We start from the raw sequence: 12,701 nt of genomic DNA on the forward strand, positions 1-12,701 counted from the left end.
TTAGGGCAGTCTGAGCAATCACCTGCAGCACTACTGCCTGCTTTGGTGCTAAGCTTCTGATAAACCAGTACTGTACCCATCACACCAGATCACTGTTGTTATGCAAATCCTGCATTCCAAACCAGTCCCAAAGTGACATGATCTATGTGAAAGGCTGTGACTGCCAACTCTTCACAATTGTCCTGTTCATCTGAAAATGCTGATGTCATCTCAAAGCATCCACACATAATGCTTCCATTACATACCTACTGACAAAATAACCAAGAGTAAAAAATTTCACTGATGTTAGGATATTTTTTTTTCAAACATATGCCTACATAAAGCTGTATTTGCCTCCTACAGTGCCACATGCTAATAACATACTGCTGCATATTTCAAACTCCAGTAACATCCCTTTAGAGCACAGAAATAAAGTTACATTATGCTGATGCTTGTTAAAGTGACAACAGAGATGACACATCACATTCAACTCGCTTTACTGCTCATGAATTACTGCATATTGTACCTGCATCTAGTTGTATCAATTAAGAAAAAATCCATGGGAAAAAAAATTCCTGAAATTAAAGTATCATTCGTATTAATAGAATATCATTTAATAGAAAACAGAGCTATGTTCATGGTAATTTTCTCATTTTTCACTGAAGAAAGAAGCCGTTAACATCCCCCACAATGTGAAAAGTATCACCATAACAACAACTGCCCCATTTCCCTTATGGCTTAGCATATTTTTGTCATTCTAACTACAGCTCTTCAGAGCTGTTCCATGCTCCTTCAGCTGAACAATTGAATAGCAACTTGCACTCCAAAATGCATCAAGAAATGGAGTACAGCATCTCCAGAAGATCTCAAGCCTTAGCTGGTTTGACCCACCACAGCCTCAGGTCCAGGCACTGAATTTTGTTGTCCCACCACACGAGTGAAAAGCAGAGCTCTACCTTCAGGATGCTCCTCAAGGATTTTTTTTTCTTTTTTCTTTTTTTTTAACTTTTAACAATTTACCTGACACTGCCTTCTTTCAGCAATCACTCAGAGGAGTGTTTTATTACATGTTAAAAGACAAGATATGTATTGAAAGTAGCAATTTTATTTGAGTTAAAATTATTTACAAAAACCCAAAGACATACTTCATGAAACTGGTACAAACTATTTTTCCTGCCGTTGGCTTTTGCTCCAAAGATCACAGCTGAGAAATACTGTATAAAATAAAAATAGGATTGGATTCAGAAAAGTACTCTACTGTTCTAATTTCCAATTGAGAGTATTTACACAAATATTTACAATGGAAAAAAGTTACTTTAAAACTTTAATTTGCAAGTTGGCCTCAAGTACCCTTTAATGCAGAGTTATTTGAGGGTCTAATACACAAAAATGCACTGCAGTTCACAGGGTGATTTCTCCCCGCACCCTCAAAAAAAAAAAAAATCTGCATTTGTCAGTGCTTGACAATTAGTTACATTTAAAAAAACCTGTTAAACACTGAGGTAAATCAATTCTCAAACAATTACCAGTGTAACAAAGAAAGGTAGTTGTCCCTGCTTTCCCCCCTCATCACATTGGTGTTTTATTTTCTCTCGCCATCTCTCCACAGGAAACTATACAATCCAATTGAAATCCCGTAAGTAAAAACCTCCTAAATCAGAAAACTCGATGGGCAAACTCTTCAATAATTTCCTCCTGATGTAGATCATTTACAGACAGCTCCTTTCCCTCCCTCAGTACTGAGATTTTTTTAAACAAAGGGGAATATAACCTCAAAAACGTTTCTAAGTTACACTGATACACTAAGTTTTAGAAAGTGATGAGAGAAAACGCAAAAAAGTATGACCAACATAGGATTTTTGCCGCTAATCAGTTACTTCCTTACAGAATTCCCAACAATCTGCATTATCAAAAATAGGAAGACATAGAAGGCAGCCACTGTATGTATAAAATTTACAGCTGGCACTGATACAAAAGCACGAGTTCTTAACTTTATACATGGAGATAACACAAGATCTAAAAGCAGGTTAGATTTCCTGTTATTTCCCCCTCATTATACATAGAACTAATATTTTTATGGCTTCAAGTTTTACAAATTCAATGGAATAACATGATGTAACTACCTATACAGGTATTTAAAATTGTCAATGAAGCAGATCTCAGAACAGTCTGCAAATATTCAAGACCACCTTAATAAAAATAATTACCAATTCTGTTGGTCTGAATAACGAGTGCAAGAAAAAAATGCTAAAAAAAATTCTGTATTTTCTGGGATTCTTTGTTCCACATAAGTCTTCAAACACAATGCTTTGCTGTGAACTAGACCTCAGACTGAACAAAATCTTAGCTATATCAGCAATTTAAGGCTTTGTGTTGTATGCATTTAAACTTTGTCATACTACAGAAGAATGAAATAGAAAGATTATGTCAGCTGGAACCATTAATCCCTATTGATGTTTTAGCTGCTTTAAAATTCTTCCCCCTAAAGCATCCAGATTCTTTGTATTGAGCATTATAAAATACATCTTGAGTGCTTCCTTGAAACAAATTAAAACAGCATTTCAAAGACTTTGCTTATGAGAAGTGTAAACTACCCTGGGATTGAATATATATATATATACTTTTTCATTTAAACAGGGCACAACTTTTTACAGTTACTATTTCTTTTGTGGATAACATACCCTCAGATGGCTTTGTGTGTTTATGGGTTTGCATGCTTCTAGGAACTACAAAGTGTTATGGTCTATCAGTTTACAGTACATGGGCCATGATAGTTTTAGAACTGAGAAATAGTTCAACAACCTAATTTCAATCAAAACAGTATAAAAAATAAACTATCCAATCCTCGCCTCTTTGGATTCCAACAAATTTTAAATATAGACAGTAGTTAAAATCACAAAAGTATTTAAAAATTTATATTTTATGATTTTGGAATAATCTAGTAATAAAAAAGCAAGAGCAAATTAAACTCGAATAGGAGCGGTGCTGCTGTCCAGAACTTCTTTATTAGCACATTTGTTTGATACCTCAGTAGCTAAGCTGCCTTTGCACCTGGCTGGCACGAAACAGTGGCTCAACAGTAAACAGCAGTTGCACTATCAGCAGCAAGTTCTTCCCCTTGAAACTTGTCACGAACAAAGCAAGAAAAAAAGATAGGGAGGGTAAACCCTGCCAAAAAATATTTAAATACTGCACTGCATCATAAACAGCATGGTGTCTTTATTTACTTTCCTCAGAACCTTTTTCCCCTCATTTTTGATAGTTGCAGATTGATGTAGTAACTGTCTTTTGGAAAATGCTGAACGCATGGTTAAGAGACCAGGTAGCCTTAAAAATCCGAACATGAATGACACAGACGAATGCTCTTGGTATATCCTTCAAGGACTTCTTTCATGACTACTTCTTTTGTCTAAGGGTTGCTCCAGCAGCGAAGTTCAGGATCTAGCAGTGTTCCAAGTACTCAATCACCCTAGAGATAGATTTCTGGCCTGTTGTTCCAACAGCACACTGCAAAATGTAACAGAAAACAGAGGTAACAAAAAAGCATTTTTAAGACGTCTTTAAAATATTTAAGAGCTACTCTCATTTCAGAATTCTAGTATTTAGAATGATGTATCAGTAAAAGCAATTAGGTTCAGGCAGAAGATTCAAAATATTTTCCTGACCAGTCACAATCAAATGGAATGAAAGTAGCTTTATTCCATTTACTACCAAAATAATGACAGACAAATGAGCTTTCAGTATTTAAAAACAAAGTCACCCTGTGCTCCTCTAAAGAAACAGAAAAATGTTAAATGCTTCTACAAATGTACAGACTATTAACAGAAAACACATTTACAAAAATATCTAGATACATGAATTTAAAAGATATATTACTTACAGTAAGATTCATAAAACTGAGAAATTTTTTGAGCATTTCAGTCATTATCGAGAAGTCCCCTTCAGGTAAGTACTCCCTCACAGTAGTCACATTTATCTAAGAAACAGAACAATCTGTTTTAATTTGGGAAATATTTTTCTGACACAGAACTATATTACACTGCATGTGAGATGCAATAAGACATGTAGATTCAAAGCATTATTAAGACGTTTTTTGCTGTCATCTCTATGACTGAAGTCCCTTTTAAGCAGTACTCACATGTTTTTGTTTCTAGGAAACAACAATTCCATTTTTTTTTCCCCCATTAAAGATCATTACCACCATCGGACCCCCGTGGAACTACAAGATTATCAAGAACTAAAAACCCAAGAAGATTTACTCTCCTGACACAGAATCTCCCTCTATAATTATGAAGGGTTGAGAATTATTGAATTCACCATCATTATCACTTCAAACACTGAAACTGTATGGAAACTAATCCGTCAAATGGTAGAGAACAGCATGGTAAAGACCATTTCTGCCACCATGGTAAATTTAGACAATCCTGTAGGCAGGTTTCAACCTCATTTCATTTGAGCATATATTTGACAGGAGAGTTTATGAAGTTCTCAGGCATTGCAGTTCCATATTTTTACGTCTTAAATTCAGCTTTGTATTATGTATTTCCAGTCTGAGGCACTCATCTTCAACTACTATAGGCATACACAGTTTCATGTGATTTCAATGGAGGAAAAAATAAAGCAGACTGAGAAAAAAAAACAACAAGTCTGATGTTAATTGGCTTATTGAAATTACTGAAAAATAAAGCAAGCTTTTATAATTAAAGAACAGGTGAGCTAATTTTCCTTTCCCTTTCCAAAGTAAATTCATTTGTTGGATAAGACCAACAGTGAAGGGGAGAGTCATGGAAGAGGTTAAATATTCAGTTCCAACTGTTTTTGATAAACATACCGATGTTCAGAAAATTTATTTTGAATGGAATGTCTCTGGCAACTTTTCATAGAATTATATAATCAGTGTAGCTTCAGCAATGAACTAGCTCACTTCAAATCCTATTTTAATGAACCTATTTCACTACTACAAACTATTACTTCACTAAAAACTATATTGGACTTAAGAGCAAGTTATTGACTTATTCCCTTACCGGACTCTCTTGGCAGAGACAGCCCAGGAGCAGGGCGGTGTAGGAGGCCACGATGCAGTCCTCCATGTGCTTCCCAGCGTGCTGAAGAGCTGCAGAGAGACAACCGAGTGTGTTGTGATCACTAAACAGCTCCTGTCTTTTACTGCTTCAAACACAATCTTTCATTATTGTTTTTCAGAATTCTTTTTTTCCCCTCAAACAAAATGAGTTTTGGACTGAGACTTCAGAGACAAGAATCAGACAAACTCTGTACTTATTAACTCAGCAGCACATTCTTGAACAAAAAAACTGTTCCTTTGCTTTCAACTCATTACATTGTGTAGTATTTTATTAATGGCCATTTTAATGTGCAAACTGTACACTTAACACACCAAAATACAAATTTAAATGTTTCATGTGATACTATAAGCCAGTAAGACTTCCATCAAAAGAAGTTTGTCCTACTAAAGATAACAGATACAGGACTTTTTGCTAATGACACAGTATTTTGGGCAAACCACAAATAGCTGCAGACACCAGTTGATGGAGCTATAAAGAGGATGAAGGAAATAAAACCAGGCTGGAAAAAGTCATATACTTCACCTACTATTAGATTAAAACACTATTAGAAGTCATACACTGCACCTACTATTAGAAGATTAACTAAGAAGACTGATGTTTTAGACCTCATACATTTTCCAGAGACAAACTACATAACTCGGCTTAGAGATACTCAAATTCCTGGAAGAAACTACCGAAGATGCAGCACATCAAGGCATTACACAGGTACCTGGGGTACCACTGATGAAATACAAGAACTCAGACACAAAGAAGATGGGGACAGAAGTAGCACACACACCAATAGGGATGGGAGGAAAAAAAACCAAACAAACATCTTAAAAGTAGCATGAAACAAGAACAGATCATGATATCTTGGAAAACAAAATCAAGGCAGGTAACTTTCAAGGAATGCTTCAAAAGAACAAGATAGAAGGCCTACAAGCCATCCCTTCCAGAACAGTTCCTACACAGAATGTCCCTAAGAAGCTGTGGGTTTTGGTTTTTAAGCAACTGATAGAAGGTACTATTGAGAAAATAAAAAAGTAGCATAACTTCTTCCACTTCTCATGCTGCAGCTCTGAACTGCTACTACTTATGATCTGTAATGGTTTCACCTGGGAGATGGACTGAGGAAATCCCAGCCCAAGAGACTGCATGTGGATGGGAAGTAGAGGACAAGGTGGGAATTTATGCAATCGCAGAGTTCTTTGCCTTTTCTGAGCTCATGGCAACCAGACAACGTACCTTTATTAAGATCAAGTTCTTCATCGTCTTCTTCCTTCTTATCTTTCTCTTCAGTGCTATCTGACTTTTCTGTGGAGACCCACTGTATCTCCCCACTTGTCTCTTGCCATTCCCCGCTCTTGTCGTGCTGAGCAGTAGGAGCTTCTTTAATCAGTTCATCTGTCTGGCTCTCGGCCAGCTGTGCCGCTCGCTCACGCTCAAGAAATAGCTAATGGGGAAAGTTTCAGGAGAATTTCTATTATAAATTAAACCTTAAACACAATGAATTAGTAATCAAAAGTTTATTTCCCCTTCACAATTCACCCCTTAATACAGTTAGCCTTCAATACTTTTCTTCTTCAAGGGAAAATATAATTTACCCCACCAGTACTGCTGCGCTCTACAGAAGAGGCCTCCCTCCCTCCCTCCCAGTCCCTCCCCAGTGCGGCACCAGTTGCAGGCTCCTCTTGGGCATCCTAAATGTTTAATCGTTTTCTTTGAGACACAGCCTGAAGACTGAAATTCGCCACGTTCCTGTCCCATTTTGTCCTCTACCAATTCTGATTTTCTTTTCATGCTAGCTATTCCCTCTTGGGTCTCTCTGCTTTTCCCTTGATACGTAAAAAGCAAAAATTTGAAAGAGTAATTTAAAATGACTTATCAAGGATGTGACTGAATCTGCAATCTCATATTGTGCACTTATATCTTGTGAATTATTTCTCAAACCATACAACTACCCGTTTTAGATATTGCTTTGCTGAGCTGCATATGTTATTTATTATTATTTTTTTATTTTTGTCTGCTGCTAGTCAGTTATTTCACATAGTTAAATAAAAGGACTGCTAAAAAAATCCATAAAATTATCTGAATTGAAATAAAAAAGGCTGTTATTTAATTTCCTTTTTTTTTTTTCATTTCAGTTTGCAAGGTGGAAGCCATTCACCAAAATTATTGGTGGATTTTTTTGAACAAGTTAGACAACACAGCATTTAAGAACACTGTTTCACATCCAGGATCATTACATCCATATTTTATTGCTCTTTTAAAGCATGATACTTTTTTTTTTTTTTCAGTTTCAGACTCCCAAAAAGGTTGTACTTAAAAAAACCAATCTATGGAAGTGAAGTATGTAAGACAAGAATAGCTTAGAATTTTTACAGTTGGTTTATAACAAAACTAGAAGACAGACATTTAGGAACAAGAAAACTAGAAATAAACCATATAGGAACAAGAAAGCTTTACGGAGCATTAGAGCAGCCTTCGGATGTCTGTAATAATGGCACCACTGTCTTTTACCAGGAAAGCTATTTCTGTAACAGACAGCACTGAAAAAGTCATAATTGTGAGCAGCAGCCCTCTTCCCTCGCTGTGCTGTACTACTCAAAATGCTAAACAGAGAACAACTCTCACAAATCTTCATTGCTTAGTTCTCCCTTCCCCCTTGACAGTCTGATAACGAGGAATGGTGACCACTACAGGAAAAACGCATTTCTTACCTGCACTAAAGCCTGAACAGCATCAATCTGTCCAGTTATCTTTAGGCTCTCATCTCCTTCTCCCGTACAGAATGAGTCAAAAGAACAGGATGTTTCCATATTGACAAGACAGTGCCTGTTCCGAGCACTATATTCTACTAGATTGATCAACAGACCCAATCCCTGCAAGAATTGGAGAGTCAGAGAAGATTACACACATGAAAAAAAGGGTAATTTAGCAAAGAACATTATCTAGATAAATGTCTTCTTTGTGTGTCATATTTCTGAGGATATGTAACTCAGTAACGCACTTTTATGAAACAGAGGGATCAGGATCTCAAGACATATGAGGCAAAGCTGAGATCCCTGTATACTGGAACTTGCATGCAGGAATCTCTGTTTTTCCAATTCTGGACATTTTTAAAGATGAGATTTCATTTATAGATTGGGGATTCAAGTGTCCAGCCTTCCTTTCCATAAAAGACTCTTCACATACATCATTGCACAGTTGCTATTTAGGCCACACAGACCCATTCTACATAAGCACAGATAAATTTGACAAAGCCTTTACCTCAAACAACAACATCCACTGTATTTCTAAAGTTGAAAAGAGATCTGAAAATTAGATAATTCACAGACTTCACTAAATCTCTTTGTTTATGTAGCACTGTAGTTTTTCCCACCAAACACAGGGGAAAATGGTTAGAGCTCAAAACCACACAATCCTTACAGAAACCTTCTTTAAATACCTCAACTAAGTATACACACACACACACACATATATATATATATGGTCAATGAAAACTGTAGAAGCTGCTACCTAATTTGGAGCCAGAGTAATAAAAGGCACAAGAAGGGGACAAATCATTCTATGTTAACGTAAAAAAATACAACAGCTTACCAGCACCCGAATATCAAATCTCTGTTCTTGAGGTAGGAACTTTGGAACCTGCAGCACACAGTTCATAGCTGTGCCTATCAGACCTTCCTGTTCACCTGTTTTTGTACTACCCCATTCTGTGAACAAAAAGAGTTTTAAGGCTCAATTTTGAAAATACTCATTTTTATAATCGTAAGCAGATTGATAAAAACCTTTTAGCCCTAAAGACAAATGGGACTCTCTTAGCCAAAGCATGCGTCTTAACACTTAATACCTGCAATTGCTCATCCAATTTGCAAAGACAAATTACTGATTACTGAAAAGCAGGCATCTACCATACATAACTACTGCATTCTATATAGAAAAAATGTCATCAGGATGAGGAAAGGGTTTACATAAATGTTTTATCTGGTGCTTTAACACAGAATATGCAAAATTTTCCGGTTTGTTTTACCATTATCATTTGTCAGGTTGAGCAAGACCCCAATGATGGCCCTCATGCAGTCTTCCACGGCTTTACCCACGTGGTTAGTTACATTCTGGTGAGGCAGAGGCTTATTGTCTGGTAAACAGATACTGTCTTCAGCACGATTATATCGCTGGATTAACTCCTCACAATGCTGCAGTGCTCTGCAGGGAGAAGATGCAGAACAAAATTACATCCACAACATATAGGACATTCCACCTTTATAACCATTGTACCAGGAAAAAACTTCAAATACAGAGCTTATGCAGAATTTTTCTGATGCACAGATGCCCAGACTGTAGGGAGAGATAATAAACTTATAATCTATAAAATCTTTTATGAGTTGAACTCAAATCGTGAAAACAAAAAAACAGGAAAGCTTTTTGGCTTAGAGATTTATCAGTTTGAGATTTCAAGAGTGAAAGTTAATTTTTCTTTCCTACTTCATCACATGGTCTTACAAAAGATATCTCCTCTCCCTACAAACCCAGCCTCTCGTATCCTCTGACCATCAATACAATATTATTCTAACAGTGCTATCTAAACCTTCTCTTTTCTGTCTTCAGAGTTATTTCCAGTCTGTAAGAAATAGATGACATATGACGTCCTAGCAGTAAAATCTTCATTTCATAACAGTACTGGAGCACAGGCATGATTCTACCGCATGACATTAGTTTGATGTTAAACTGACACCACTGATTTCAATTACAAACACAACTAAAAACGTCAAAAATATCTATTGGTCTAAATAGCACAGGAAACTGTGAGGGTTTTATGTTTGGATTGTTCTTTAATTGTTTTTTAAATTTAAATAAATACTCAAAATATCTAAACCACAACCATGAAATTATGCCTCCAATGAGATCTGCAAAGTCAAATTTTCAGCTTAATTTGTTCTCTTATGCTGAGCAGTAGAAGAAGGATACAATCTCTGCCAGTCAACTGAGACCTCACCCAGATTGATAAATGGGTTAGAGATGTTTGTACAGCGTCTTTGCCAGGGAGAGCAGCTAAGAATAGAATTTCACTATTTTAATTCTTAGTTATACTGTCAATTCTGTTATGCTCCATTTCAGTAAACACTTAAGCATAATGAAAACACAATAAATAAGTGTAGCTTCCCAGTTGCCCTCTTCTGTGTTCATATTAACTTGGTACAGAAGGAGATGAATTCACAGTTTGCGGCTTCTGCAGAACCAACAAGAGCAGCACTACATTTTGTTAACACTCAGGTAGTTACCAATACCCTCACCTAAATGAACTTTAGCATTACTTCATGAAAAGCAACAGTGGAAATTGTGGGGTTTTGTTCCCCATAGAATCTTCTGGTATAATATTTTTCCCCCTATAACGTGCAGTGCTCTGCAAAAATGTCTTTTGTTATAACTTACTTAGCTGAGGAGACTATGAGTTGTGAGTCTTTGTATGCTATTAGATAGCTCTGATTTTCTGGATTATGCACAGTTACCTAGAAAGAGGAGAAAGTAATATTAAAAACAGTACTTTTTTCCTTGAAAGAGAACCATTGCCTTCCACCACCACCCCACTTGATTCAGTTGCACATTTCTTGGTTATTATCCAGTGTAAACATTCACTTGTTGTCCAATATCTCCTTGGAGTTTTCACCTTGTCATTAGTCACATAAAATTGTGGCACTGAAGAGAAACGCATGTTCCCTGATACAGTAAGTACAGAAACTGTGTGGCAGAATGTTCTGCCAGAACAGAACCCTGAATCTATATCCTGGAACTACAGTATCCTAAACTGTGCAAGTGTATATCTGCATGTAAATATACATAAATATAAAACACAGAATACAATTATATATATAATGTTATTTTTAGGACTTGACATGACCTCCACTTCTGAGAGCTTATTATACATCCAACCATAAAAATTAAATTTTCCCTTGATTACCCTGACTGAAATTCAGAATCCATTTTCAGAAGCAGTAAGTTATTCTCTACACTTGCATTATCTGGTGTGTTGATTTTTGTCATCTCTCCCAAGTTCCTAAGGATCTTACTGCATCACAAACCACCCTTAAGTTCAAAGTTGAATATTCTACTACTAAACAAGGCTTTTCTACTGTTGCTTGGAAATTCTATCTGTCAAATATAAAAGCAGAAATTGGATCTGAAATTTCTTCTCTTGCTGTTCAAAAGGGAGGTGAAGAGCTAAGTGCCATTAATTTTTACACAGACACCCCTGAATTAGGACTTCAGCAAGTGTTCATCTTTCTCAGGTTTTAGCTTACTTTTCTGCTATCTTTGAGTCTGCCCTTCTATTTTTAGTGCAGAAAACAAGTCACCGTTGTAGCTATCTACCCTCTAACTTGGGTTTAAAGTGTTCATTACGATACACTGGCCTGTACTCTGAACCTGAACCTTTCTGGTGCCCACAACATACTTTTGCTTGCTTACTGTGTCACAACACAAAGATAGCGACACCAGTAGCAAATATGAAACTTGGGAAGATAAGGCATTGTAGAGAAGCATACACTCACAATTTCTGTCCATTAAGCTCTACAAAGGCACTGTGTTCAAAGTTCTTACCAAAAATTATCTACCACCTCAATATACACGCACAACTGATTACAGGACTAGTTTGATTTTCAGGGCATTTTTTTCTTTCAGCACTTAGCCAACCGATTGTTTGAAAGTGTTAATTTGTAAAATATACATTGATTTATTGCTTCTAAGAAAACACTGCTTCTCAAATGACCTGTTATTACTAGACACACAATAGAGAGTCAAACTCATGCACCCAAAACAACACCCATAAACGAACAGCAAAAGAAATTTTCAAACATTCCACAAACACCGATAAAGATCAGAAAGTTAGTCTCTTCCATTAAAAATAAACAACATTATAGTGTTATTATGTAAGTGTATATTGAAAGAATGTAACAATGAAAAAGTCTGGTTGACAAAAAAGTGGTTTTCAGAAAAGCAATGCAACTGCTCATACTCACACTTTCTAAGACCCGTAAACATCTTTCTGCACCCCATAATGAAGCAACCAATTTCTCTTCATCTTCATCGCTGCTTAGGTGATCCACACATTCTTTAACTAAACAACAAAAACAAGGTGTTTTCTGCTATCAGTACGAAGTCTTCAAAAGCCAAGAGTACAAACTAACTACTCAGAGAGTTGCTATCAACCTTGCTTTACGCTTCATAAAACTCTAATACTAGGAAAAAATCACCAAGACATGATCAGCATTCAAAGATTTTCATTTCTCCAAGGAAACTAAAAAAAAAAACAAAAAACCCTTGCAGTTTTGGCTTTATAAGTTTGTGACTGTTGCCACAGATTGCCTATCTGTATATTTGCTTTTCTACTGACAATGAAGAGATTGCACAGCACGGCTGTGTTCCTTAACTGTAATGCACTGTTTTGTAGAAAAGAAAAAAAACCATACAGCACACATTCTCCCCACACTTTATAAGTCTGATATAGTGTCCAAGTTGAATGTTTTCATCTCTTCAACCCTTCCTTTGTCCACCCGTCTGCTTAGTGAAGACCAAGCTTTATTCAGCTCAAGAATTCACTTTAGAAATGTCCCATTTGCTATTTGAGAAATGCTGATCCAAAAAACCTAACCAAGATAT

General features: G+C 36.3%; 1 protein-coding gene across 2 annotated transcripts in view; it reads right to left on the reverse strand.

The window, feature by feature from the left end:
• Nucleotides 1-1,066: 1,066 nt before the first annotated feature.
• The window catches only part of WAPL (WAPL cohesin release factor), a 70,749-nt gene continuing 59,114 nt past the window's right edge, over nucleotides 1,067-12,701 (reverse strand). For both annotated transcript variants that reach the window (XM_080347423.1, XM_080347422.1), the window contains 9 exons: nucleotides 12,062-12,159; nucleotides 10,479-10,555; nucleotides 9,076-9,251; nucleotides 8,643-8,758; nucleotides 7,763-7,924; nucleotides 6,288-6,495; nucleotides 5,004-5,092; nucleotides 3,860-3,955; nucleotides 1,067-3,486 (listed from right to left, as the gene is read on the reverse strand). In XM_080347423.1, coding sequence (XP_080203549.1) covers nucleotides 3,421-3,486; nucleotides 3,860-3,955; nucleotides 5,004-5,092; nucleotides 6,288-6,495; nucleotides 7,763-7,924; nucleotides 8,643-8,758; nucleotides 9,076-9,251; nucleotides 10,479-10,555; nucleotides 12,062-12,159 — 1,088 coding nt within the window. In that variant the 3' untranslated portion in view covers nucleotides 1,067-3,420. The remainder of the gene's footprint in view (nucleotides 3,487-3,859; nucleotides 3,956-5,003; nucleotides 5,093-6,287; nucleotides 6,496-7,762; nucleotides 7,925-8,642; nucleotides 8,759-9,075; nucleotides 9,252-10,478; nucleotides 10,556-12,061; nucleotides 12,160-12,701) is intronic.

Source organism: Nesoenas mayeri (genome assembly GCF_963082525.1).
Source record: "Nesoenas mayeri genome assembly, chromosome: 7".
NCBI lineage: Eukaryota > Metazoa > Chordata > Aves > Columbiformes > Columbidae > Nesoenas > Nesoenas mayeri.